Below are 27,801 nucleotides of genomic sequence, written 5' to 3'. Positions count from 1 at the left end.
AAACAGCCCAGGGAGAGGCCTGACTCCCGCCATCCACGGCTGTTTCCGGCGTCCACTGGGGGTCTCGGGACCCTCCCGAGGTGGGGTCTGCTCTCGTTCAGAAGCTCATGACGCCTTTGCGGGCTGCCCGGGCGCCCCGGCTTTGGGATCAGTCGGAATCAGGTCCGTAGCGCGCAGCTCTCGGGCTGGGAGGTGCCTCAGAACCTGGAAGATTCTCGAAACTTCTGGAAGGTTCTCTCAGGGGGCGTCGCGAGGGATGACGCCTGTTTTCCCACCGAGACCGGCATCCGGGGCTGTGAATGGAGGACAAAGGAACGGGAGCGCGGGAGGGCGGCGCCCGGGGACGGCCACAGGCGCCCCGCCGCCCGCTTTTCTAAGTACGGAACTCGCGGGAAAACGGCGGAGGCGAGCGGCGGAAGGGGCGGGGTCGCGGCCGTGGACGCTGGAGGGGGCGGGGCCTGCGCGCGTTGGGAGCGCGCGCGTCCCATTGGGCAGCGGGAGGCAGGGGGCGGAGCTTGGCGCCGCCGCGAGGTAAGCCCCGCCTCCGGCCCCGCGGGGAGCGGCGGCGACGGCGGCGGAGGCGGTGAGCGCGGGCGGCGCGGACGGCGGCGGTTGGCGGGCGGGTCGTCCGCCGTCGGGGCCGCCGCGGCCTCCTCGCCCTGGCTCGGGGCGCCGCTCTAGGGAACGTCTGGGGCCGGGTGAGCCCGGCGGGATGCGTTCCTCTCTTCCGCCAGGCGGGGGCTGAGGCGAGGAGGCCGGGCCTGGGGGGAGGGGCGGCCCCGGCCTAGAGACTCCTCGGGGGCGCCTGGTCCCCGCCGCCATGCGTACCCCCAAGTTTGCCCGGACCTCCTTTCCCGTCCCTGCCGCTGTGGGCCCCCCAGTTTGCCCGGATCGCGTTTCCCGCCCTTGCTGCCGTGGGCCCTCCCTTTACCTGAACCCTCTTTCCCGTCCCTGCCGCCGTGGGGACCCCATCTCCGTGGACCCTCTCCCCCATACTTGCTGCCTGGACCCACGTCTCCTTCCCTGGATCCTCCCCGCACCGTGAAACCTCCCATCCCCGCTGCCTGGACCTTCCGCTCCACCTCCTCCGTGAGGCCTCATCCTTGCTCCCTGAGCCCCCCCGCTTCTGCTGTGACACCCCTCCTCTGTCGCCCGACTCCCCGGTTCCTGCAAGCCGCAACCCTCCCTCCACCGTGAAACCCCTTTCCCTGCTGCCTGCACCCCGACTTCTGCTGCCGTGCCTGAAACGCCACCCTCACCTCTGCCGGGAACCCCCTCTTCCCCGCTGCGGGGACGCCCCCCTCCGTCGCCGCTAAATTCCACCCCCACCCCCAAACCTCCTTTTCATTTCTGTCAACAGCCGAGCCGGTCCTTCCCACTGGCGCTCTGAACGGTCTGCAGCTGTCCCGCTCTTTTCAGGGACATGGCAGGCCAGAGAACGGTCGTTTTTCGGCTCTTATTTTTGCGGGTGTCCGCTGTGGTCCGCTGTTAACTCCCCAAATTGGGGAGGGTTGTGCGCTTTGTGTGAAACGCCTCTCCTGCCGAGTTCGGAGGCAGGCCTTCTGCGCGGAGATGATTTATTCAGGAGCCTTTTAAAAATAAGCTAGACAGAACCTTCGCGAGGGACTGTGCTCTATTTTATTTATGAAAAAATGTGGGCGCCCTCCCTGGGCGCCGAGCCCCGTCTTTTCTGTTTGTCGGTCTGCTTTTTGGCATGGAGCATCTCAATGCGGGGTTGTGGAATTGAACCATCTACTTGAGGCTTAGCCGAGCTAACCTTTGCTCCCGAGGGCTGTGTGTCTGCGTTAACATCGCAAGCAAACAGTTTGATAAACCTCCGTGCACATTTTGTTGCAGGGCACACCCGCGTCAGACCTCGGAGTACTTTGTGCCAAATCACTGCCGCTTGCCACATGAGTATAAATGATGGCGGATGCCAAGTTTGTCCTCTGCCGATGGGAAAAGCGATTATGGCCTGCAAAGGTGACAGCCATTATTCCGCAGTTTCAGGAATTAGAAATGACTTTCGGGTGACAAGTAAAATCTTTATCAGGAGATACCTAGGAGCCGCTTCAGTGAAGTAATGGAGCCGGGACGGTTGGCACTGATTCTTGTTCCCCATTTAATAGCGTTTTGGTCTACTGCTTCCAAGGTTACGCTTCCAGAAATGTCTTTTTTTTCCACACTAAAAAAAAAAAAAAAGAAAAAGAATCAGCTATAAAAAGGCATGTAAGTCTGGAACTCAAGGAAGGAGCTGGCGAGCAGCCCTGTGATAGTAAGTTATGGTCGTGTTCAGGGATGCTTTCCAGCAATTCCGTAGACAGTGCTCGCCCCAATGCAAAAACCCGGGGCCTTGTCTTTGTCTGCCACTGACCTCTTGTGCCTCGGTTTCCCCATCTGTGAAACAATGGGGATCAGACCAAATACCTGAAATCCCGTGGTTGTAGACCTTCAGGATTACCTGCTGCGTTTGTACGAAATGTTGCCACTGTTTCTTACTAGGTCAGCTGTTTTAATAACGAGGATCTCCTTTTTTTTAAATGTAGGTTTTGGCCCGAACCAAGACTTCAACAAAAAATAAGAGAAAAAAGGAGTATTTTCTAGATGTTCAAATCCTCTCCCTGGAGGAAAAGTTAAGTGTCGTGTTTTTTCTAATACTGTTTTTTCCTGTGTAGATTTCTGATACTTCCATTCCCTACCCCCGCAAGACAGGCAAAGTCCACTCTTAATGGGCTTATTCACCATTTACTTACTGTAATTCATTAATGCTCACAATAACCTCATGAGAAAGCAACTCGTTTGATTTTATGTCAGTGTGGAAGCTGAAGATGTGCATAAACATTCTATGGGATCTGTGGAGAGATTGGTGCAAAAATTGAATACATGTAAATTATACTCAGTTTGTGGTTAAAATAGGGATTTTTTTTTTTTTGACCGTTTCTTAATCATTGCCATGCCATAAAAATAGGGATATTTTCTTCCTAGAGATCTGTGTGTCTTTTCTTCAGTAACCTCCGTGACAGGCCCATCCGTTTTGAAATATTTGGTTTTTGAGCCTGTCACTCTAAACTAGCCTTCAGCATTGAAAAGGCAAATAACCCATGACCAGGCGGCACGTTGTTCTTCTCTGTGAGTGTCTGGCATTGGGGAGGTGTAGGTCATCTAGAGTGACGGCGGTTCAGATGCCCAGTCCTGTGTGATTGTGGCGAGGGTGCTTCTGCCGGGAGAATTCCCAGGTCGGGAGGGAGCAAGGAGACTGATCCCTCAGAGTCCGAGTCGCTGGCTCCCCTGTCGCTCTTCCTTGCGGAGCTCCCCCTGCCCCACTCCTTCCTGCCAGCATCTTCAGAGCGGCCTCAGAAGCAAGCTTGGTCCCCAGCTCACACTTTCCCTGCGGCTGGGAAGGTAATTGAATACTCAAGTTTAAAAGGAAAGCACATCCTTTTAAACTAAAACACACCTGCTGGGCTGTAAACAGCTTTTAGTGACATTACCATCTATTCTGAAAATCTAACAAAGGAATTATTTGTGCAGTTGAAAGTAGGATTTGCCTCATAAAAGTCACAATTTGAATTCATTTTTACTCTTAAATCCAGCCAACCTTTTCTGTCTTAAAAGGGAAAAAAATATTCACCAGGGTTCTTGCTGCCTCTAACCTCAGGCAGATGAATTCCTAGTTGGCTGTGACTTTTGGTTGAAGTGGAAGGTTGAGGAGGAAAATGCAATGAATGCTTTTGTTACCTACAGGAAAACATGTTTGAAAACGGCTGGGTGGCGGTGGCTGGTGGTGTATAATGTCGATTCTGTCTCTGCAGAATTCAGGTGAGAAGCACCGAAGTTGAGATCCTAGAGAAGTCTCATATTGAAGCCATTGCCTCCTCGTTAGGTAAGAGTGTATTTCTAAGTGGCCACTGGGTTTTAATAAAATAAGAGATCATTTGGGAGAACGTGAAGGCTCAGCTTTCTGAGTAAAAATTCACCCTGTTCATCATGTTTTTCTTGATACAAGGGCACGTGAATTTCCTGAGCTGCAGGAGAAGGGAGCATGGGTCTGCTTTCTTAAACCTTTCCAGAATGTGCCCTAGAACCACTCCCATTCTTGACACCCACAGTGGTCAGTGGTGAGCATCAAGGTCATCTCATTGCTCCGTGGCCTCCAGTGTACAAGACGTGGGTGACTTTGCTACCATGAAGGGGGCGGGTTTCCTTTGCTCTTCCTGTAGTAAGACTCCCTGTGGTTCTGTCTCTGCCTGGCCAGTCTGGTCTCAGTCCAAGGTTTGAGAAGCAGTTGGTTGCGTGTGTAAAATTCCGGAGCGGAGCCCAATGGAGGGAATGGGTGGCCTGGCACTGGAGTTGGTGGCACCCCATTGTTTGAGGCACTGTCATGGTGGGCACAAGGCAGGTTAGAAGTGGAGATCTCCGCTTCCCGTCCACCCCGGTGTGCTTTCTCCCGGGCCCTCAGTTCGGCACCCACCTCCTTCGCAGGCAGTGGGTGAGAAAGGCTTTGCCTGAGCCCGGCCAGGGACGTGTCACGCACACACACAAGTAGGAGCGTCATCGAGTGTGTGCTCCCTAGCCGCAGTTCTGAAACCCAGACTGCCGTCTTTCTCCTCAAAGTGGCACTGTTTATCCGATTTGCAAAGAATTGTTTCTCTTATGAAAAGGGGGACCAGAATTGCTTCCAATGATGTTTATAAAATCAGTTCTGTTTTCCTGTGTCTTCTGAAAAACAGCTCTTGTTGAAAGCAGGGTCTGTCTCTATAACTCACGCAGGATTGACCATCATCTCAGATGGCGGTGTCCTTGTTGGCGCAGACTGTGTTGGGGGCCGGTTGTTTGTGGGAGCCTTTAATATTCAGCTGGGAAATACTGTTTTGATTGAGGCATTATGCCCGCTGAGTTGTGATACTGCATCCATCATCTTGTTCAAATAAATAGCGCCATATCTATATGTCGGAATGAATAAATAGACGTCCTGCAGCAGGGAGGTCGGGCTGGAAACCAGAGGCCCACGATGCTGTTTGCTGGCTTTGAAATGCTCTTGCAAAGAAGTATTGAAAATTTACTAGCCCACAATGAGCCTTTTAAATCTCCTGTTCCTTGCTACCACCAACCCCCCAACCAAGAATCCGTGGCCAGCAGAGCTCTTTCTGTAGTGGGAATTGGTTTTTATGCCCTGATTGAATTTGAAATTGTAAGGCTGAGAGAGGATTTGCAAAACATTTGAATACATTTTGCTCACGGGATTGTTTTGTAACTCAGAGGAATTTATCTTTTTAGCCAATCAGGTTAAGGTCAGTAAATTTGGTTTTTAAAAACATGAAGCCTGGAAGCCCGGAATGAATAGCTGTTGTGTGCTAGCCTCATCCCATTTTGGGAAGATGTAGGTGAGAAATGTGAGTCCTTCCCATCGGTGATTGAGATATGAAACTAGCCTTCGGAGTTAGGCAAGTGTGCTTTGAAAGCGATGCCCGACCGCAGCGCCCGGGCAGGCAGCGTGACCGGCATTGTGTGTGTTCCGTCCTTGCAGCCTCACAGAATGAGGTTCCCGCGGCACCCCTGGAAGAGCTGGCCTACAGACGGTCACTTCGCGTGGCTCTGGATGTTCTGAGCGAGGGGCTTGTGTGGAGTCAAGAAAGCTCCAGAGACACGGGTAGAGCTGAGCGGTCTCGGAGAGGGAAGCCCACGGAACCCATCTCCTCGCCCTGCGATTCCAGCTCCTGGTCTCCCGGCGGAGGCGTGCTGGGCAGTTCCGGACCTCACGGAAGGAGGGAATGTGTGCAGCAAAGCCTGTCAAGGCCGTTCACTTGTGAAAAGGACACCAAGTGCAAAGTGGACCATAAGAAGGGACTCAGGAAAAGTGACAACCCTAGAGGCCTTTCGGTCTTCTCAGCTGGAGGTGGTTCCCAGGATGGGAGCCAGTCTAGAATGCACCGCAAAAATCGGACTCTCACAAGTAAGAGGGGAAGAAACTTGGCCCAGAAGTCCAGCTTGCGCCCCAGTGGATCTTCCCTTTCAGAGAGTGATGCGGAGGAGGATAGTGGGAGCAAGGCAGGCCGCTGGGCAGCTCCGGCCTCGCCCTCCCGGGTCAGGGAAGACGATCCCTGTGCCAACGCCGAGGGACGCAACCCCGTTCTGCCGTCGGGCAGCCTCACTGTGCCCCCAGCCCCTGAGCCCTCAGCCTGCTCGGAGCCCGGCGAATGCCCTGCGAAGAAGAGGCCACGCTTGGATGGCAGCCAGAGGCTGCCTGCGGTGCAGCTGGAGCCCAGGGCCGCAGGGGCTGCACCATCCCCGGGGCCAGAGGTGGGGCCCAGGGAGTCCGTGACCCTGCGAAACACCGCCAGTCTCCGCCCACCTCCCTCCCACGCCCCTGTGGATGAAACCAGACGTCCTCGGCTGGAGTCCCAGGAGCTGGAGGAAGGTAAAAGTTTCTCGTGGAGGAGGACAGCATGGAGGGTGGAGTCCTGCTCCTCCCGCAGCCAGACTGGGGAGCCAGGCACGTGCGCATTTTTAACCAGATCTTAATGAGATCATTACTGAAATAGACTTAGAGCAGAGACTTCCTCATTCCTTTTTGTCTGTCTCCCCACTGGGCTATAATTACTTCATCTTCTCCCAAATATTGGTATTCTTATTTTTGTTCAGAAGCGCAGGGAGTCAAGTGCGTGGGGAGCCCGTGGAGGGGCGGATGGGCCACGATTGTCTGCTGCGGGGCTGGGAGCATTGTGGCTGTGCTGAGGCTGAGGCTGCGTCCGGAGGATTAACCCTTTCCTTAACTGTTACCGAAGCAATAACGCACTCCCATTACATTGGGCAGGAATCTCAAAAGTGATTGACTCACTCAAAAGCCTCCCAACTTTTTCAGAATTCACGTGCAGATACATTTTTGTCTGGTTGCAGGCAAGCACTGTGATTTGTTTCCTTTTAACATTGTAGCATCCCTTAATTTTGAAATGCGAGTTCTGAAATCGTAATTACTGCACGATCAAATGTCTGGAAATCTACTTGCTACTAACTGCATAGATTTCAGGCTTGATTCTGAACTTCTTTGCTGAGGCCGCCATCTCCTTAGCATGGTGGAGTGGCCGGGAACTGAGGTTGCCTGTCTGCCATGCTCTGGAAATGACAGTGTCTGAAGCCGAAGTGGCCGCACCCTGCCCTGCTCCACAGTCAGCTCCTGTCCCAGCCCTCCCTGCATACCCACTGAGCGCCTCAGACATGAATGGGTAGCCGGGCCGCGACAAGGGGATTCCCGCCCAGAGTGTGCGCAGCTTCTGCGGCTGAGGTGGCTGCTGCTTATGGCCCGCCTTCCCTTCACCTTCACCGCAGGCCTCCCTCCCTCCCTCCCTCCCTCCCTCGTGTTTTTCTTGAAAATGTAGTTTATTAGAAGCGCACTCTGTTTGGATTTGGCAGTGTGGAGTTGTGTATAGCACGGAGCCTTTTCTTGATGCATTGATGGTCATGTGTCATGAAATGTTTTCTTGGGATGAGTCATCAAGACAGTGCAGTGACGATGAAAGTGTAATGTCACGTTATTGGCAGACTGCCAGTCTTCCGAAGCGTCTATGAGGTCGAATTCGATGCGTTCTATACTGGAGGAAGACGAGGAAGATGAGGAGCCACCAAGAATCCTTTTATACCACGGTAAGCAACGAGCAGGGAGCACCCTGCAGCCCCAGCGATGCGCTCAAAGGCAGCGTGGGCTGTGGTTCTGAGACCGTGCCCACCATCCTCCACCAAAGGGCTCCTGCTAGTTCATTTCTCTCCCACTGAACCGAGACCTGGAAGGGACCTTCAGAAGTGCCACATTGTCAGTCCTCTATCTTAAGCATAACCTACACAAAGGGAAGAGGGACTCCTGGGAAGACACGGCCCAGCCCTCCCCGTTAGAGCGCTACTCCTGTCACTTACCTCAAGCCCTCGTCCTCCTGTCCCCTTGCTGGGAATGAAGGATGGCCCGGTGAGCCGAGGGGCTGTGTTGCCATCGCTTGGGTATGGCCATGGCGCTGTCTCGAGGCCTCCGTTGGTGATGGCATTTGGGGGGGCCATCCAGGGAGGCAGGGTCTTCAGCCCAAGGGAGAAGTGCTCCCGGCCTCTCCTATAAGTAGCTGCTTGCACGGGAGGGAAACCTGCTTTTAGGTGCCGCTGAGCAGCTACGTGGAAGGGACTAGAAATGAGAGACCCAAAGATCTGAACCAGCCGTGAACAGAAAGCTTTGCGAACCAAGTGATGAGATCCAGCCCCGCTTCAGACCTGCCCATGAAGCATTCATCTCAACTAATCTTGCTTTTCTTTAACCTTCTAGTTTCAAAATAATTGTAGATTCACAAAACAATTATGGGTCGTACTGGGAGGTCTGCAGGCCTCTCACCCAGGCTCCCCCGCGGCAGTGTCCCGGAAGACGTGGGGTACCTCCTGGCCAGGAAGCTGGTGCGGGTGCAGCCACGGGGCGCCAGTTCCCGCGCACTTGAGTGCCTGTGGTCTTGCTATGTCATTTCTTTTCTTTGTCCCAGCTGTTTGAGAGCTTTTCCATCATTTAATGAGCTTAATTAGTTTCACAGTTGCCTTTTTTTTTTTTTTGCCTAATGCTAACAGTCAGACTTTTGAACAGTTTTCCACGTGCTCTTCGGATCCCTTTCCTTTGGGTGAGGAGTCGCCACTCACCAAACCCTGCCCCACCCATTGGGCACCTGCCTGGATGGTCCGGGATCACGGGTGCTGTGGGGCACTCGCCGGGGACTTCCGGGAAATCATCTCTGCAGGATCAGTTCACACACAGGAAGAGCACAGTGCCCTTGGGAAGGCCCTTTCCCACCACGCCGCCCCAAGGGTCGGGTCACCAGGCCTCACAGAGCCTGGTGCTGGCTGGCTTCTGGCCGTGGTGGGAACTGGGCTTTGCTCCCGTTTGGTTTTGCTTCCTGCCAGCCTGGCCGTTTTTTGAGCCCTGACCTGCCTGAATTGGCTGCTTGTCCACGTGGGCCTGGAAGTTTCTCTTGAAGACTGAATGTCCCTGACCGCCGCTCACGTTGTTAGGTTACAGGCCTGCAGGCTGTTATCTGCATTCGCGGCCGGCGGCACCTCCCTCCCTCCGCTGTGCCGTCAGCCGCACAGAGACTTTGTGTGTCTAAGGACAGCCAGTTGCCAGTAGTTTTTCTAATACTTCAGTTTTAAAATTGTAAATCATTCCCTCATTTTTTGGCATTGAAAATATTCATAAATAATTTTCTAGTTAGAATTTAAATGATTTTCTTATTTTTGACCCTAGTTTCTCAGAATCCCCTTTAGAAATTCAGTCCTTGTGTTGGGGTCTTCTGTGCGCCGTTGCCTCACTTCTGTTGTGTGCCACTCATTTTAAAAAGTGTCCTCCTGTGGAGTGACTAGAGTTAGAGAAGTCGCACACACAGGACAGAGCTGCTGCCCGCCCCCCCTCATGGCACCCTCGCAGCCCCAGGGTGCCTCTGTCACAGCTGAGAACCCAGCACTGCAGCTCGCTCAGAACTGCTGGGGTTTTGTCTGGGGTCTCATCATTGGCGGTGAGACTCAGGTCCCGTGGGTTATGAATCTGCCTTGAAATTCTCCTTTTCAGTGAATTGCGTTCAAGTCGGGTTTAGATACTATCTCGGTAACTGTTCACTCGGTCTGATATACCCAGTGTTTGATGTGGATTTGACTTGTCTATTCTTTTTTTTTTTTTTTTCTTTTTTCTTTCTTTAATTCTAGAACCACGGTCCTTTGAAGTAGGAATGCTAGTCTGGCTTAAATATCAAAAATACCCCTTCTGGCCAGCAGTGGTAAGAACAGCTTCCTCCATCTTCTAAGATGTAGTTAGTCAAATTTCATGAATTTTTATTCCACTCATACTCAGTTCTTGATAATTTGTCCTGGACACACGTTTTCATTATTTTGTTTTTCCTGGGAAAAGTTGGTGGGTTTATACAAAAGACTTCTGGAGATGTTCATACCTAAATAAAGGCACAATGATGGTGGTGTTTATAGGCCACATTTTTAGCCAAGTAGGCTTAGAAAGACCTGCTCAAAAAAAATATTTGTGGCCGGACGTGGTGGCTCATGCCTGCAATCCCAGCACTTAGGGAGGCTGAGGTGGGTGGATCACCAGGTCAGGAGTTCGAGACCAGCCTGGCCAACACGGTGAAACCCCATCTCTAACTAAAAATACAAAAAATTAGCCTGGCATGGTGGTGGGCACCTGCAATCCCAGCTACTCGGGAGGCTGAGGCAGGAGAATTGCTTGAACCGGGAGGCGGAGGTTGCAGTGAGCCAAGATCGCGCCACTGCACTTAGCTGGGCAACAGAGCAAGACTCTATCTGGGGATGGGGGAAGGAAAAAGATTGTGGTTCGCTCATTTTCAGTACTGTGCGTTTCACCCAGTTTTACCCCATTAGAGCTCATTCATTCGGATGTCGTGGGGTTGGTTGCACGCATCCGGATAGGTATTTGAAATCCTGTCCGAGTTCCCAGTGTGGGTGATGAGTTGAAGCAGGGTCAGATTATCCACTCCCGTCTTGCAGTCATTAGTCTGAGTGCGGTCCTGGCCCTCACCTCTGCTTCCCGTCTTACCCTTTTTCCCTTTATTCTCCTAAGAGACAATAATGTTTAAATCCAAAAGGCGTTTGCTCTGCAGTAATCCGGAGACGCTTTTGTTGCTCTCTTGACTGACCTCACCCAGGTCACCCAGGCTCCTTGCATGTGACCGATTATGGTCCCGGACACTTTAGGATCGAATCTGTGCAGTGTTTGCTGGGGAAGTTAAGCATGTTTCTGGCTGAGCTGGCCTTGTGCCGCCTGCTGGCTGGCGGTGTTGGAGGCCAGGTTTCTGGGTCCTCTGCCCTTCCTCGGCACTGGCTTCCCCCCGGCACCTGGCTAGTCTTCCCTTGTTTTCATCAGTTTCTGGGGTCCCTGCTGGGTTAACTGGTCACTGATGTGACGGGTTCCTGGGCATAAGAGCCGGCGGCCTCCGGGAGTGCAGAGCGGAAGGGCCGTCTGAGGCGCTGGTTGCAGGCACTTCTTGCTGCCTTCTCAGGGTGGCCCCGGGAGGCCAGGACTGGGGAGGCTGGGGGGAGGTGGCAGCGCCATGCGGTCCCCCACCCCTCCCCATGTAGCCTGGACTTGTTCCTCAGCCTTTCTGCGCTCACTCCACTCACCCAGAGCATGGAAGATAAACCTGCCTTGCTGAGCCACTGGGAGAATCGGCCAGGATGCTTATTTAAAGAGGCAGCTGGCAGTGGAAGTGTGATTCTTTTTATTCAAAAACCCAAACAAAACTGGCTGTTTCCGCTCAGAAAGAAAAGCATTTAAGTGATGCGTGAGGCCGTGTCTCAGCGCTTCCTTTCGAGAGGCTTCGCCAGGGTCACCCCCAGAGCTGGGGCAACGCCTGTTAACGTGTAGCATGTCAGAAAAAATGTTTAAGATCCACGATCTCTTTTTTGTTTTGACATTGTATTTTCTTGGATTTTGGAACAGGTCAAAAGCGTCCGGCGGAGAGATAAGAAAGCAAGCGTGCTGTTCATCGAAGGGGACATGAACCCGAAGGGGAAAGGGTAGCGCTGCTCGGGGTTTCTGAGACGGGCCGGGTGGCGGGCTGGCCGCTCTCAGAGCGGGTGTGGGGACGGAGGGGCAGACGGGAGACCCCAGCACGAGTCCGAGCCCAGGCAGGGCTGGCGGGGTATCACTGGAGGTGTGCCCTTCCTGTGACCTCTCACTGGCTGGGAAGGGTAAGTCAGACAAAGGCTGTGTGTGAAGGATCTGGTCACACACTCCAGTTTTCACAGCGTGATTTGCTGGCTTTGAAAGAGCCCAACCAGATGCTCACTGAGTCCCCATTTCCCACAAACTGTAGCAAAATGTGGTCCAGGCAGGTGTGCAGACAGCCTCCCAGCCTCCACCTGAGTTTGCCCCCGGGTTACCTGGTCGGTCCTTAGTCATGGGATGAGAACGCACGTCGCCGGGTCAGCCGGCTGAAAGCAGCCTTCGAACCATCTCACGACATGCTCCAAATCTGAATGCGCAGAGCCGGTGTCTTCTGACTCCTGGTGCTTCTGATCTGCCCCCGAGGGGTGGGAGCTGTGGCATGGAGACCAGGCCTGCCTGACTGGCAGGGCCCAGTGAGTGTCGCTGAAGTCACTGGACCCACCATGATGCGTTGAGGGCTCCGGGGGCTTCTTGGCAGCTGGGGAAGCGGTCACCTTCCTTAAATAAGCTGGGGCTGGTGGGGCCTGCAGTGGCCTCCACTGATGTTTATCAGAGGCAGGGAAAGATTTTTGGCTTATTAGAGGAATTCATTCATGTTAACTTTTCCATCTCTCTGCTTCAAGTATCACAGTGTCCCTTAGAAGATTAAAGCACTTTGATTGTAAAGACAAACAGACACTTCTGGTAGGTGGATTATGATTTGTGCTTGCTTCTTTCAATGGTTTATTTTGTGCTTAGTAAATGTGTCCCCTGTGTAGCTCTGGAAATCATGGCTGCGGTGTGTGTGTGTGAATGGCGGTGGGAGTAGCAGAGCCAGGCTGCGCTCTGGCTGCTGGAGTTAGATCGTGGGCTCAGTCACTGCGCTGAATTCTCACAGCTGCCCTGGGAACTTGGTGGCCCCATTTCCCCACCTGACAGGTGAGGAAGCGGAGGCTCTGGCAGGGACAGTTTGCCCAGGGCCACCAGGCAAGGCTGCAGTGGAGATTCCTGACTGACTGTTCTCAGTCCACCCCAGGGCACACGTGCCTCGGCAGCCAGCCCCTTAAGGCCGGAGGCGTCCCTGGTTCAGCATGCCCTCAAGTGCCACGGTGAGCCTGGCCTGTGCCATGTGGCGCGTCAACTTGCTGCCGAGCGGCTTCCCACGCCCTGGATCTGCAGCCAGCTTTTGTCACACGCTGTCAATGAACTGCAAGGGGTTTGTCTGACTCAGAAACGTCCGTTTCCCGTCTGGAAATACCCATTTTGTTGTAGCGACTTTGAGCACCAACACGTCAACTCAGTGCAATTATTTTTACTTCTCTGGAATCCGGTGTTCAGCCTTTCCTAGATTTTGCCATTACAGCTGAGCCCAAAATGGACATCTTGCTGTCTGTTCCGATGTTCTCTCGTGAGGCCACAGGCAGGGCCGAGGCCGTCCAGGCGGACTCTCGCGACGCTGTGCTGTTTTCTGGTGTCTTGACGGTTTCAGGGCAAGCGCATGCTTTGGGCGCAGATGGCTTTTCTTTCCCTAACCTTGTGAGAGTGGCACTGTGTCTGTCCTGAGCTTTTCCTTGTTCGTTAGTAACCTGCGTTTCTCTGAGGCGGCGACCCTCGCTCCCTGCCTGTCACCGATTTGGGTTTGTTCACTGCAGCCCGAAGATGCTGGGGGAGTGCACAGACCAAGCAGGAGCCGGGCCTCCCTGACCTGAGCTTGCGTCATGCTCCGAGAAGTGTCGTTTCTGGCACGAGGTGCTGGCTCACGCCTGTGATCTCAGCATTTTGGGAGGCCCAGACAGAAAAGATCACTTGATCTCAGGAGTTCAAGACAAGCCTGGGAAACATACAGAGACCCTGTCTCTATAAAAAATAACAGAAATTAGCAGACTTGGTGCTACTTAGGAGGCTGAGGTGGGAAGACGGTTTGAGCCGAGGAGCTGGAATTTTCCGCTGCAGGGAGCCAAGATGGCGCCACCGCACTTCAGCCTGGGCGACAGCGAGACTCTTTCTCTAAAAATTAAACACGCTGTCTTTTCCACTCTCAAGGATCTGAATTGCTTTCTAAAAATGGAGGAAGGTGTGGGGTGAGGAGGACCGTAGGAAGCTCCGTGCCTTAGAAGGGCTGCAGTTTATAACACAAAGCCTGTGTTCTGAGAGCACAGGGCGCCAGCTCCTTCTCCTGAGAGCGCGCTCACATCTGCTTGTGCCGTCAGGTGTGGTCCTGAAGCCCACTTGATTCAGGGGTAGTCACTGTGACTTCTGAGGAAGGATGTCGGGGAAGCCGCGCTTTAGGAAGGTGCGCAGGCTGCTGGGGCGGCAGAGGGTGGTGTCCGCCGGCCTTGGGATGTGTTCCCAGTGGCCCTCGGCTCCAGTGTTCCCTGGGTCATTGTGTGGTGGTTGTGGCTTTGTGGCATCTGTGAGGCTGCTGTGTCCTTTTCTGAGGACCCACCCGGCTGCCAGCTCAGGTGCTGGCCTGGCCTGGCCACAGTCAACAGCTCCCAACAGAAAACATCTCTGAGAGCAGCTTATTTCTAAGACTTCATATCCTCTCGTGGCACGGTGGCCACGTGGGCGGTGTTCCCACTGTGGATGCCTTCATATCGGGCCAAGGCGCTGGGTCTCCTGTGACCCCCATTTGAGCAGCTCAGGGCCCAGACCCGTGTCTGGTGTGTGTCCTGCTGACCAGGGCATTCCTGTGCGAGGCATCTGCCAGCCCCTTTGTCAGGGAGGATCAGCGGTGTGGGCTGGAGGGTTGGGCCGCCTGGACACATGGCTAGTCCCTGGGCCTGCGTGGCTTCTGAACCCAGGGTTCTTGGTGCTGCCTCCCACTGACGCCTACCGCCCGGGTCTCCTTGTAGAACCAAGCCAGGGAGGACTTTGACCAGGCCATCGGCTGGTGCGTCTCCCTCATCACCGACTACAGGGTCCGGTTAGGTACGCGGGGTGCTTGGGGGGTGGCCCCTCCGAGGGGCAGGGCTGGAGCTGCCTGGGGGCGTAGCATGTCTCCGTGGCCCTGGGGCATTCCCTGTGGGTGGGCTGGGGTTCCGGCCTGGCCTGATCATTTCCTAAACAGAGATGCCGGGGCAGCCCCTGGAACCTGCTTCCCGGGACTCGTCTTACGTCTACACACTGCTGTCTCCCCTGCACTCCCTGCAGGCTGCGGGTCTTTTGCCGGCTCTTTCCTGGAATATTACGCAGCTGATATAAGTAAGTCTACAGGCACATCTTGGAAGGTGTGGTCTGCCTTTTAGCCCTTTAGAAAAAACAGTCTTTTATGTCTAAAGCTGTGGAAGGGGACGTTGGAGTCAAGGCACTGTCCACAGCCACCCGGCATTGTGCAACCCTACCAGGTTTTGATGTGAATCCTGACGCTCCCTGGGACCTGGGGCTGCTAGTGTCCCCAGCACAGCTTCTCAAGCCTGCCCTGGGGCCCTCATCCCATGGGCCACAGCCACCCTGTCCCGGCTGTGGCTGGTGGCTGCGCACCTCAGATACTGTTCAGAGTGTAGGCCAGGTGTGGAGGCTCACACCTGTCATCCCAGCGCTTTGGGAGGCTGACGTAGAAGGATTGCTTGAGGCCAGGAGTTCTAGACTAGCCTGGGCAACAGAGCAAGACCCCATGTCTACAAAATAATAATGGTAATAATAATAACAGAAAAAGGTGCTCTGGGCTGTGGCACGCATGCCTTGCAGCCTCAGTGGCTCGGGAGGCAGAGGTGGGAGGACGGCCTGGTGACCTGTGTGACTGCACCAGTGCTCTCCAGCCTGGGGGGCAGAGCGAGACCTTGTCTCAGAAAGAAAGAGAACGTGCCACGAACAGCAGAACGTTTGGCCAGCATGTCATTGTCGGTCCAGCATTTTCCGTTCTGGACGGCAGTGAGGTTTTCTGTTCCTCCCAGCTGGTAGAGGAGTGGACGTGGCTGAATTGATTCTTCCTGGGCAGTGCTGCACGGGCAGGCGCTTTGCTCTGCTCTAAGGCCCAGTGAGGGGAGAAAGGCCAGGGGTCTCAGCAGAGGAAGGTCTTGAGGAGCGTGAACGCGCCACTCCCGCGCTGACATGGAGCTTGAGCACTAGGGTCTGCCCCAACCCCTGCCGTGTTGCAGCCTCGCTTCAGCGCTGGCCCACGCGCTGGTCCCGCCACACGTGCTTCCTTTGCAGGCTATCCTGTCCGAAAATCCATCCAGCAGGACGTCCTGGGGACCAAGTTTCCTCAGCTGAGCAAGGGGAGCCCCGAGGAGCCGGTGCTGGGAAGCCCCCTGGGGCAGAGGCAGCCCTGCCGGAAAGTGCTCCCTGACCGCTCTCGGGCTGCCCGGGACCGGGCCAACCAGAAGCTGGTGGAGTACATCGTGAAGGCCAAGGGCGCAGAGAGCCACCTGCGGGCCATCCTGAAGAGCAGGAAGCCGTCGCGCTGGCTGCAGACCTTCCTGAGCTCCAGCCAGTACGTGACCTGCGTGGAGACCTACCTGGAGGACGAGGGACAGCTGGACCTGGTGGTGAAGTACCTGCAGGGCGTCTACCAGGAGGTGGGCGCCAAGGCGCTGCGGCGCACCAACGGAGACCGGATCCGCTTCATTCTGGACGTCCTTCTGCCCGAGGTGAGCCGCGGACCGCTGTCGTGTGCGCACAGACAGACCTGCGCCAGGACTTTCCAAAACCCTGCCCGAGGAGGCTACCACGGTGCATGCCCCTGCCCTCTGGCTGTTCGGTGGCCGATGGAGCGGGAGGGCTTGTGTGTTTATGTCCCGTTTGCACTGGGAAGTGGGAGTGCCGTGCACCTGAGCCCTGTGCACACGGAACTGCCTAGATGCTGTTGGGGCCAGGGAGTGCGAAGCTCCCTCCCCACTGTGGGCGCACAGATGTCCCCCAGCCTTGGTGGGTGAGTCCTGGTGAACCCATGGGACCGTGGGCGCACAGACGCTCCCCAGCCTCGGTGGGTCAGTCCTGGTGAACCCATGGGGAGTGGAAAATTGAGAATCGCATTTAGTACCCAGGTAAATCCATTGTAATTTGAAAAATTGAACGTCGATAATACATTTAATACTCTGATAAACCCATGGTAAGTAAAAATATCAGAAATTCGATTGTCTGTGATCTTGAACTTCTCCTGGGGATTTGGGGCTTGGTGAGGAGCCAATACAGATTGTTTTGAAGTTTGTATCTGAAATTTCAGAGAGGACACTGCTGGGCATACGTACGTGTACATCTGTGGGAAAAAATACTCAAAACTATTTAACTTTTTAACCATGGGAATTTTCAAATAGATGGAGAAAGAAAATAGCATAATGAACTCTGATGTTCCATACCTGCCTGGGATGAGTTTTTGGAGCGTAGAAGACCTCAAGCATTTTTTTTTAACCCATAAATACTTTAGTGTGTGTCTCTAAAAGGAGAGTGACTGCCCCCTGGGGACACTCGCAGCGTCTGGGCACATTCATGCTTGTCACAGCCTGGGGCGCTTCTGGCAGGGAGTGGGTCGGGGCAGGGACACCGCTTGACGACACCCTGCGGTGACCAGGACGGCCCAGCCCAGAGAACAGCCCGTCCTCAGTGTCCACAGGGCCGAGCGGGAGAGACCCTGCTCTCAACCAGACGGACTGTGTTGAAATGGCTTTACCATAATCACAGTGCCAAAAAACAGGACTGACTCCTTAACATCTGGTAACATCTGGTAGTGTGGACTCAGGATACTCCTTTTTTTTTTTTAATACAATAAACTTAAATATTTTTAGAAATGCACTTGTGGGTTAGGGTTTTGCCTTTTATTCTTGGCTTTTAGTGACCTGAGCTGTTGTTTCTAGTCCAAAAGAGAATACTGATTTAATTAAGAGACATCATTATGGGCCGGGCGCGGTGGCTCACGTCTGTAATCCCAGCACTTTGGGAGGCCGAGGTGGGCGGATCACAAAGCTAAGAGATTGAGACCGTCCTGGTCAACATGGTGAAACCCCGTCTCTACTAAAAACACAAAAATTAGCTGGGCTTGGTGGTGCGTGCCTGTAATCCCACATACTAGGGAGGCTGAGGTAAGAAAATCGCTTGGAACTTGAGAGGCAGAGGTTGCAGTGAGCCGAGATCGCACCACTGCACTCCAGCCTGGGCAACAGAGTAAGACCCCATCTCAAAAATAAAAGAAACATTAGAAGCAGGTTCGTGGATGAGGTTCTCACCTTCTGAACCGTGAGCTACACCGTGTGTGGAGGCCAGAACCTGGAGACCCGGGCTCACTGCAGCCTTCTCAGCCGCGTGCCTCCTGGGGCCTGATGGGCAGCGCCGGCTGCTGCTGACCCCCGTGCCCTGTCACAGGCCATCATCTGCGCGATCTCTGCGGTGGACGAGGTGGACTACAGGACGGCCGAGGAGAAGTACATGAAGGGGCCTTCGCTGAGCTACCGGTAGGCTGCTCCGCGCTGTGTGCGGCCGCTCACGTCTGCCTGACAGGTTTTGTTTCCACACCCACGGGCAGCTTCGAGGCTGCTGCAGCCCCTCTCCCTCGTGTGGTGGCCCAGGTGCTGGGTGGTGAGCTGATCACACACACTGAATGTGCCCTGTGGGTCTCTCTCGCCCTCCAGGAAGGCGGGCCATGGCCCGGGTCTCCCAGCTGGTCGCTGTGGGCAGCACGGGGCCACGGGCGCGTGCCTCGGCCGTGTCTGTTCTTAATCTCTTTTTGCAGGGGGCTGATGTTTGCATTTGGAACTGTCCTCCCCAGTGTCTGCAGCGCCATGGCTGTGTGAGAAATACAGCGAGATTAAGCAGCAGCAGGGCCCGGCGTTTTCCAGCAGCCAGAAGAATGCTGTGATCAAGATGTTTCTCTCACGTCCATGTGCTTAGCCGCCCTTGGGTATTTGGCCCTCAGAGTGCCTAATCCTGTCTCTGGGCACGCGGCCAGGCCTTGCTGGGAGCCAGGTGGGGCCCACGGGGCAGTGACAGGCTGAAGACTCAACTAGAGTCAAGGATGGGGTGTCCGGCCAGGGCGGCTCGCCCAGCCACCACCGTCTCTCGGCCCACGGTCACAGGGCACTCGTGGTGAAGACCCTGAGCTCCCTCACCAGCCCCATGTCCTCCCTAGGCGGGGCAGGAGGGGCCACTGGGGAGGTCAGGGAGAAGGAGGGGTGGGGCCTCGGTGGCGTTGGCAGGCACCCCTACAAAGCTGTCCTTAGGTGGGATTTGGCTTCGTTTAGGGAGTGTTGGCCCAGCTGGCTTACCGAAACAGAAAAGGCCTTTGGAAACAGAAACCGGTGTTTGCTGGATCTCATGGTCCCAGCCTGTCAGGCTTGAAGTGAGGTCCAGGACACCCGTACGCAGCCCGAGGGTTTGTCCTCCCTTCATTTCAGAAGCCTCGTGACTGCTCCACTCCCGTCTGTGGCAATCTTCCATCCTCCTGATTTTTTTTTTTTTTTTTTTTTTGAGTCTGAGTTGGCAACATCAGAATTCATTAGGAGTTCTTCATGGTTTATGGTTACCATAAAAACCTTCAGCGAACTGGGGGAAACAGTGTTTGGTGCCGTGATGAAGTTAATTCGGTTGAATACACAGGCCATGATTTTATCACGCCAGGGACGTGGTTGAAATAACGCGACCAGTGAGTGGTATCAGTGACACCTTGGGTCACATGTTGGGTGTCATGGGACCCAGTTCCCGGCCCCTGTGATGCCTGCCTGGCATTTCCCAGGCCCTCCTGTTGTTCCTTGAGAGTTGCACCGTGAGCTAGTCTCCACTCTTCCCGAGGCCGTCCTCGGGGCTGCCCTTCGCCGCCGCGGCTGGCATGCTCCCTTTTCTGCCTCAGCTGGCCTGCGCATCAGAGCCAGCAGCCCCTGTTTCTCCTCATCCAGGGCAGCCCTGTTCCTCAGACGGGTTGCTAGTTAAGCAGTTGTTAATTTAATTTTCCTTTATAGGAGGTCACTTAATAAGGACACTTTGGCATCTCATACTCTTTCATAACGAGGCACAATGGCTCAGGTCTGTAATCCCAGCACTTAACAGGCTAAGGTGGGCGGATTGCTTGAGCCCAGGAGTTCGAGGCTCCAGTGAACCATCATTGCACCACTGCACGCTAGCCTGGGTGACAGAGCAACACCCTGTCTCTAAAAATATTATTTTAAAACATTGTTAAATATACATATCATAAAAGTTACCATCTTAACCTTTTTAAGTGTACGGTTCGATGGCGGTAAGCATATTCACCCTGCTGTAGAGCAGGCACGGCTGCCCATCTCAACTTCTCATCTCTCCAAACTGAAGCTCCGGCTCCGTCAAACAACTGCCCTCTCTCACGTGTACACGCACACGGGCGCGCGCACACACACACACACACTCTGGACCCGTCAACTGCCCTCTCTCACGTGTACACGCACACGGTCGCGCGCACACACACACACTCCGGCTCCGTCAAACAACTGCCCCCTCTCGTGTACACGCACACGGGCGCGCGCACACACTTGCCCCGTCAACTGCCCTCTCGTGTACACACACAGGCACACACACCGGCCCCATCAAACAACTGCCCTCTCATATGTACACACACACACACACACACACACACACAGGGAGGGAGAGATGGAGTCTTGCTGTGTTGCCCAGGCTGGAGTGCAGTGGCGTGGTCTCTACTCACTGCAACCTCTGTCTCCTGGGTTCAAGTGGTTCTCCTGCTTCACCCTCCCCAAGTAGCTGGGACTGCAGGTGTGCACCACCATACCTAGGTAGTTTTGTATTTGTAGAGATGGGGTCTTGCTGTATTTAGGCCAGTATCAAACTCAGGCCTCCAGCGCTACTCCTGCCTCAGCCTCCCTTGGGATTAAAGGCGTGAGCCACTGCACCTGCCCCCTCTCATATTTTTCTTTTTTGAGATGGAGTCTGGCTGTGTCACTAAGGCTAGGGTACAGTGGTGCGATCTTGGCTCACTGCAGCCTCTGCCTCCTGGGTTCAAGTGAGTCTCCTGCCGCAGCTTCCCCAGTAGCTGGGATTATAGGCGCCCACCACCACGCTTGGCTAATTTTTGTATTTTTAGTAGAGAAGATGTTTCAGCATGTTGGGCAGGCTGGTCTCGAACTCTTGACCTCCGGATCCACCCGCCTTGGCCTCCCATAGTGCTAGGATTACAGGCGTGAGCCGCTGCACCTGGCCTCTTTCTCATCATCTTTAACACACGATGATTAATTGCTAAAATGAAATATCTTGTTTTCTGAAGGGAAAAAGAAATATTTGACAACCAGCTCCTTGAAGAGCGGCGCCGGCGATGATGGACAGCTGGTGTGCTCAGCGGGAGCCGGGTGGACGGAGCGCCTCCGGTGTGCACGAGCGTTTCTGAAAATGGGGGACTCGGGAGCACGTCCGCTTTTGGAGCCGTCTGTGTTCTTCCATCCTGAGATGGAAATCATCCTGGCATCCTGATTTCCGTACTTCTGGAGAATCCATGTCGTCAGCATTGAAAGCCAGTTGTGTTTTTGGCCTTTTTTTCGAGATGCCGTCGCGGAAAGGTGTGGACGGCAGCGCGTTCACTGCGTCCGTGCCGTGGCCGTGTGGCGGCTTCGCCTGACGGGCATGTTTGTGTCGTGTCTGCTGCATCTCGTGCTGAATGGAAGGTTTTCAGGTGTGTCTGCCGTGAACACGGAGCTTCGCGAGCGGGAGTGGTTTTTCCGGGTTTGCTGTTTTGTCCCCCCTTGTGTGGCTTCCACCTGCACCGGTTCTGAATTTGTTCTGCCGCTCAGCGTGCTCTGCGGCTCTGAGAAATTAGCCTTCGTTACAGGTGGGAGTGCGGGCGGGCCACTGCTCTGTGTCGCGTCTGCCGTGGCCTTGGGAGGCGGAGCAGGACGCGCACCTTTCCAGGGGCCTCTGTGCTCCGCGCCGTGGGTGAGTGGACTGCAGCGCGCAGCCGTGTGTCCTGGCTGCCGTAGGCCAGGCCGCCTCCACCTCCCCTGCTTGCCTGGCCTCTTCTCGTGAGTGAATTTCCCCGCAGTGTGTCGTCACCGCATGGCCAGTCACCGAGGTCTGGATGGCTGTGCTGGGATCCCAGGGTGGCCAGCATCGGGGTCACCGTGGGAGCCATCACAGAAGCACAGCCTTTGTAGGGAAGCCCAGCTGGGCTCCCGTCTGGAGAAATGGCTTCCAGGATGTGGCTGCCGGGTGGGCTCTGGTCCACAGCACGGAGCTGGGGCTGCGGGTTGTTGCTATGACTCCGTGGGGCTCAGCCAGGCTCCAGCAGGGTCAGAGATGCTGTTAAGGTCAGAGCCACAGATGCTGAGTTATTCGTTCTCAGCGGCTGCTCAAGGCTGCACCTGGACCACAGTGCTGGCGAAGCTTCCAGGGTTCCAGGGCCCGGTAGCCTCCGGGCTGTTTATCCCCACTCACTGGACTGCGCCTGACCCTGGCTGGAGGCCTTGCTTTGAGGGGCCGTGGGCCCTCCCCCCTCAGGCCCTGCCCAGCTCCTGCAGCCACCAGAGAGCAGATGGGAACACGATTGTCTCTGGGACACGCAAGGCGCTGAGCAAGATGAAGCTGCAAGGACGCTCGTATCGGGTCCTCGGAACTTGGGAGGTGGCAGAGACGGCCGCTGCTCGGGAGCTGAGTTCACTGCCTTTGTTTCGCCTGATTCTCCTCAAGTCCAAGAGCAGGAAACCCGGCCCGGGCCTGGCAGTTGTGCCCCCACATGCCTGCATGCTGGAGTTTTGTCTTTTCTGAAGCAGAGGGGCAGACCCCTGAGGAGGCAGGAGTCGGGGGCATCGGCCCTGGCCCTGTGCTGGTCACTCTTTGGGGACACAGGGCAGCCAGTGCCACCGCCCGCGGAGGGGGCTCAGCAGCATTGCACGTACGGGCCTCGTGCCGCCTCGTGGAGAATCCCACGGCCGCCCTCCGCGGTGGGTTCCCGAGGGGAGGAGGCATCGCCGTGGTTTTGTGGGAAGCGCGGGCGCATGCTGAACCTTTCTGCTGTTGTCAAGTACTTTGATCCGTTTGTTTTTCTGCTGACCTTGCCGTGTTGTTTGAGGTGGAATTAAACACCTCCCAGACCTCTGGCTTGTCTTTTCTGAGCCTCAGACACGCCCCACAGCGTGGGCTGTACAAGCTTGGAAAATGAGAGAGCGATTCTGCTGTCCCCAGGGACACGGCCTTGACCCCGCGGTGGATTCTCACCTCACTAATGGTCCTGGGGGTGCTGCTTAAACAGCAGCCGGAGGCCAGGCGCGGTGGCTCACCCTGTAATTCCAGCACTGGGAGGCCAAGGTGGGCGGATCACCTGAGGTCAGGAGTTCAAGACCAGCCTGGCCAACAGGGTGAAACCCAGTCTCTACTAAAAATGCAAAATTAGCCGGGCGTGGTGGCAAGCGCCAGTAAGCCCAGCTACTCGGGCAGCTGAGGCAGGAGAATCACTTGAACCCGGAAGACAGAGGTTGCAGTGAGCGAAGATGGCATTACTGCACTCTAGCCTGGGCAATAGAGTGAGACTCTGTCTCAAAAAATTAAACAGCAGCTGAGGGCCTCACTGGGGTTCACGCCTGTGGCTCCAGCTACTTGGGAGGATTAGGTAGGAGGATCACTTCCTCGGAGGTCAAGGCTGCAGTGAGCTGAGATCACGCCACTGCATTCCTGCCTGGGTGACAGCACCTGTCGGGGAAGGGACCCTTGCGGCAAGGCCCCGCCCAGCAGGTGAAACCATAACGAGTGCGTTCCCACCTGCCCATCCCCACCCCACCCACGCGCTCTGCCCTTGCTATCCTTTGGGGTCTGAGGGTGACGAGGCCCCTGGGGCAGGCCCTGCCTGGGTGCTTCCCTCAGTAATGGATCGTGGGCGCTCTGGGTTGTCAGCCAGGCAGTCGAGTGGGAGTTGGGGGCTGACCTGACAAGCTCGGCCAGTGAGTAGTATTCCAGGGCCCTGAGGATGCCAGTGTGGGAGGTCCTGTGTGTTCTGGGGCTCTGAGGATGCCAGTGTGGGAGGTTCTGGGGCTCTCAGGACACCAGTGTGGGAGGTGCTGGGCTGGTCTCCCCGCAGCATGGCTGGCGGGGCTCAACTGCTTCCAGAGTCCCAGGAAGGCATACTGGACCCCATGTGCACATGAGGGGAGACGCCAGGACCCCTGCTTGCAGGAGCCTGCATGTTCTGCCCCTCTCCTGACAGCTAGCTGACCCTGTGGCCCCCACCTGGGCCTGTCCCTGGGCACGGAGGACATTGGACCTGGGTCCTGCTGGGTGCTGAGCAGTGTCCCTGGCCTCCCCGCACTCCATGCCAGGAGCTCCCGCCTCGACCGTTGTGATGGCCTCGGATGTCCACAGACATGGCCTGGTGCCCCCTGGAAAACTGCTGTCCATGCACCATGGGACCCTTCCCCTGACCCCTGCCTCTTCCCTCTCTGACTTGGTCTCAGAGTCATGCCCAGCCCACACTCCCCAACCTGCTTCACTGAACTGCAGGACCCCTGCGTCTCTGCCCATGCTTTTCCTGAAGTGGGTCTCGCTCGTCCTCGCCCCGGCAGTGTGAGGGAATCGGGGTCCCCCTCACTGGCACAGCTGCATCTGTCTGACCACTTCCAGCAAGGAGGCCTTGGTGTCCCCACGTGGTGCACCTCACCCAAGTGGCAAGAATTCCAAACCACAGAACCCTCACTCTCAACCCCGATGCCTGGTGCGTTTTCTACTTTGCTATGTGAGACACGGTCTGGCCCTGTCGCCCAGGCTGGAGTGCCATGGTGCAAACATGGCTCACTGCAGCCTTGACCTCCCAGCCTCAAGCAATCCTCCCATCTCAGCCTCCCAGGGAGCTGGGAGCACAGGTGTGCACCACCACGCACAGCTAATTTTTGTGCTTTTTATAGAGATGGGGCCTTGCTATGTTTCCCAGGCCAAATGATCCTCCCGCCTTGACCTCCAAAGTGCTGGGATGACAGGCGTGAGCCACCACGCCCAGGCCTGAGTTCTTGTGCCTGTCTGCCTCCCTCCCCATGCCAGCCTCACACCCCTCCTTGCCTTCCCTACTCCCACTCTCGCCCAGCTCTGGACCCTTCCCCTCTTGCTGGCCCCAGCTGTTTCTGGCACTGCCACCTGCCCCATGAAGCCGCTCCTCCATGTTCCCTCCCTCAGGGGTGTCCTCCAGGGCCCCAAGTTCCTGAACACAATTCCTCTCCTCCCCACTCACCTCACCTTTCTGTCCACTCAGCCCCCTTAGCCACAGAACGCCACCTCAAAACCTGGAAGCTGGAAGCATTCTTCACACAGTGTTTGTGGGTCAGAGATCAGAGCAGTCCAGCCAGGGGCTTCTGGGGCAGCTCGTGGGGCTGCAGTCCGGACGCTGGTGGGGTCCGCATCATCCAAAGGCTCAAACGGGGCTGGGGGTCCGAGGAGCCTCACTTGGCACAAGGCATGGGTGGGAGGCCTTGGTTCTCCTGCACGTGGATCAAGCCGCCTGAGAGCCCACCCTCTCTGTAATGGCCAGCCCGTCTGTGAGTCAGCGGCCCAGGAACCCCAGCAGACACACACTGTCATCACCATCCTGTAGGGCACACAGAGCAGCCCCTGTTGAACACGAAGACCCCATAGGGGCCAGGCGCTGTGGCTCACGCCTATGATTCCAAAACTCTGGGAGGCCGAGGCGGGCGGATCACCTGAGGTCAGGAGTTTGAGACCAGCCTGGCCAACGTGGTGAAACCCCTCCTCTACTAAAAGTACAAAAATTAGTTGGGCATGGTGGTGGGCACCTGCAATCTCAGCTACTCGGGAGGGTGAGGCAGAAGAATCGCTTGAACCCAGTAGGTGGAGGTTGTAGAAGGCTGAGATTGCACCATTGCACTCCACCCTGTGGAACAGAGTGAGACTCCATAGGAGTCAAAAGCAAAAGCCTGAACAGCAGGGGCCCTGTCCTCCCAGCAGCCCCAGGACCATCCCCCTTGGCCCCCACTGAGCTCAGCTGCAGTCCCCATCCCATCCCCCACCACCAGCACTAAAGTGAACAGCCACCAGAATCCCTCGGGCTGGCTTCACTGTTCCTCCCAGGAGGAGTCCAGGGCAGCTAACACGTGACCCAGGCTGGCACACAGGACAGGAGGCATTCTGCTGTCCCTGACTCTATATAAACAATCCACAAGCAAAGCCCCTAATGAGCAATGTTCCACAGTAAGTCCTGCCTCAGAACTGGGCAGGGCAGCAGAAATGGGACCACCTGAGAAACAGCCACAGTCCCAGGAGCCAAGGAAATGCCATGCCTGATGCCACATGGGGTCCCTGATGAAGCCCTGGGTCAAGAAAGGGCATTAGAGGAAACCCAGGAAACGTGGGTAGAGTGTAGACTTTGGTCAGTAAGAGTATATCCTGACAACTGTATCACACGCATGAACTGGGCATTGGGGTCCTCAGACAATCTAAGTTATTCTAAAAATATTTATATAAATTTAAAACCCAAACCAAGGCCAGGCGTGGTGCCTCATGTCTGTACTCCCAGCATTTTGGGAGGCTGAGGCAGGCAGGTGGATCACCTGAGATCAGGAGTTTGAGACCAGCTTGACTAACATGGTGAAACACTATCTCTACTGAAAATGCAGAAATTAGTCGTGCATGGTGGCCCACGCCTGTAATCCCAGCTACTCAGGAGGCTGAGGCAGGGGAATTGACTGAACCCAGGAGGCAGAGGTTGCAGTGAGCTGAGATCACACCACTGCACTCCAGGCTGTGCGACAGAGCAAGACTCCATCTCATATAAATAAAGCTGGGCTCGGTGGCTCACGCCTGTAATCCAAGCACTTTGGAGGCCAAGGTGGGCGGATCACCTGAGGTTGGGAGTTCAAGACCAGCCTGACCAACATGGTGAAACCCTGTCTTAAATTTAAAATAAATAAATTAATAACCAAAACCCTACAGCATTGGCAGCTGTGAGAACCGCAGAAGGAAGAGGGTTTTGTGCACCTGCCAGCCTCTTAGTTTCCTGTCAGTATTTCCTGTCAGCTTTTCCTCCAAGTATTTATTTATTTGCTTATTTATTTATAGAGTTGGGGTCTTGCTATGTTGCGCAGACTGGTCTCAAACTCCTGGCCTCGAGTGCTTCTCCTGTCTTGGCCTCCTCAAGTGCTGGGGTTACAGGAGTGAGCCGCCATGCTGGACCCCTCCAAGTCTTTTGAGCTGCCCAAGAACAGAGACCAGGCTTGGCTTTGCTCAGCAGGAAGCCCCCAGCCCATGGCATGAATTCAGTAAACACCCACCATGAGGAGCTTTACTCAACGCCCCTCAGTTCTCGAGGGGCTGCCAGCCTTGCTACTCACCTGTGTTCACCTAATTTGTACCTCTATTTTCTCTTCTTTTTAAAATTTTATTGAGATGGAGTCTCCCTCTGTCGCCCAGGCTGTAGTGCAGTGGCACGATCTCAGCTCACTGCAGCCTCCACCTCCCAGACTAAACGATTTCCCTGCCTCAGCCTCCCAAGTAGCTGAGACTACAGGTGCCTGCCACCACACCCGGCTAAATTTGTTTTGTATTTTTTTAGTAGAGACGGGGTTTCACCATGTTGGCCTGGTTGATCTCCAACTCCTGACCTCAGGTGATCTGCCGGCCTTGGCCTCCCAAAATGTTGGAATTACAGACCTCAGCCATTGAGTCTGGCCTTCTCCTCTGTTTTCTTTCTTTTTCCTTTTTTTTTTTTTGAGACAGTCTTGCTCTATTGCCCAGGCTGTAGTGCAATGGTGCCATCTCAGCTCACTGCAGCTTCTGCCTCCCAGGTTCAAGCAATTCTCTCTGCCTCAGCCTCCTGTCGCTGAGATTAAAGGTGCCCGTCACCACGTGCAGCTAATTTTGGCATTTTTAGTACAGCTGGGGTTTTGCCTTGTTGGCCAGGCTGGTCTTGAACTCCTGACGTCACGTGATCCGCCCACCTGGCCTACCAAAGTGCTGGGATTACAGGCGTGAGCCACCGAGCCCGGCCAAGCCTCTCTTTCCTTAATCATAAAATAGGCAGAACAAACCTCCAGTGGAATTGTGAAAATCAAATGATATGCATGCAGAGAGCGTTCTGCAAACTATGTTTTGCTACTTTGGGTGTTTAGTGTTTTTATAATTAGTACTTTTTCTAACTTACCAATTTAAACAAGATGGAAAATCGAGGGAGTGTCGGGGGAAGTTTGGGCTGGAATCATAACGTCTTCGGTGTGGGG

At 55.2% G+C, this 27,801-nt stretch overlaps 1 protein-coding gene and 1 pseudogene across 4 annotated transcripts; both read left to right on the top strand.

Moving 5' to 3' along the window:
- The first annotated feature begins 533 nt into the window (after nucleotides 1-533).
- On the top strand, nucleotides 534-21,224 carry PWWP3A (PWWP domain containing 3A, DNA repair factor). Of its 4 annotated transcripts, none has more exons than XM_012436012.3 (14): nucleotides 534-698; nucleotides 1,858-1,983; nucleotides 2,547-2,632; nucleotides 3,813-3,883; nucleotides 5,528-6,418; nucleotides 7,540-7,641; nucleotides 9,718-9,788; nucleotides 11,480-11,556; nucleotides 12,331-12,391; nucleotides 14,542-14,617; nucleotides 14,840-14,890; nucleotides 15,842-16,278; nucleotides 17,987-18,075; nucleotides 18,354-18,739. In XM_012436012.3, exons 2-14 carry the CDS (start codon nucleotides 1,924-1,926, stop codon nucleotides 18,412-18,414), a joined length of 2,133 nt encoding a protein of 710 aa, XP_012291435.1. In that variant the 5' UTR covers nucleotides 534-698; nucleotides 1,858-1,923; the 3' UTR covers nucleotides 18,415-18,739. The 4 variants fall into 4 exon arrangements, with proteins under 4 accessions (XP_012291435.1, XP_064227272.1, XP_064227273.1 ...); XM_064371202.1 differs by lacking the exon at nucleotides 18,354-18,739 and adding an exon at nucleotides 20,868-21,224 and having other exon boundaries at nucleotides 554-583; XM_064371203.1 differs by having other exon boundaries at nucleotides 554-583; nucleotides 18,390-18,739.
- On the top strand, nucleotides 20,919-22,687 carry LOC105705998 (uncharacterized; annotated as a pseudogene).
- Nucleotides 22,688-27,801: the final 5,114 nt, after the last annotated feature.

The sequence above is a fragment of the Aotus nancymaae genome, unplaced genomic scaffold (genome assembly GCF_030222135.1).
Source record: "Aotus nancymaae isolate 86718 unplaced genomic scaffold, 86718_ANA_hifiasm-v0.15.2.pri h1tg000124l, whole genome shotgun sequence".
NCBI classification, from domain to species: Eukaryota; Metazoa; Chordata; class Mammalia; order Primates; family Aotidae; genus Aotus; species Aotus nancymaae.
The sequence above is the reverse complement of the archived record's forward strand: the minus strand, read 5'-3'. Positions and strand labels throughout refer to the sequence as shown.

What these genes read in the sequence shown, in the direction of transcription:
- PWWP3A (XM_012436012.3), top strand. Translation starts at nt 1,924, where the DNA reads ATGATGGCGGATGCCAAGTTTGTCCTCTGCCGATGGGAAAAGCGATTA. An exon ending in ACCCCTTCTGGCCAGCAGTG is followed by an intron (nt 9,789 to 11,479) that starts GTAAGAACAGCT and finishes ATTTTGGAACAG; the next exon opens with GTCAAAAGCGTCCGGCGGAG. An exon ending in GGGCCTTCGCTGAGCTACCG is followed by an intron (nt 18,076 to 18,353) that starts GTAGGCTGCTCC and finishes CTCTTTTTGCAG; the next exon opens with GGGGCTGATGTTTGCATTTG.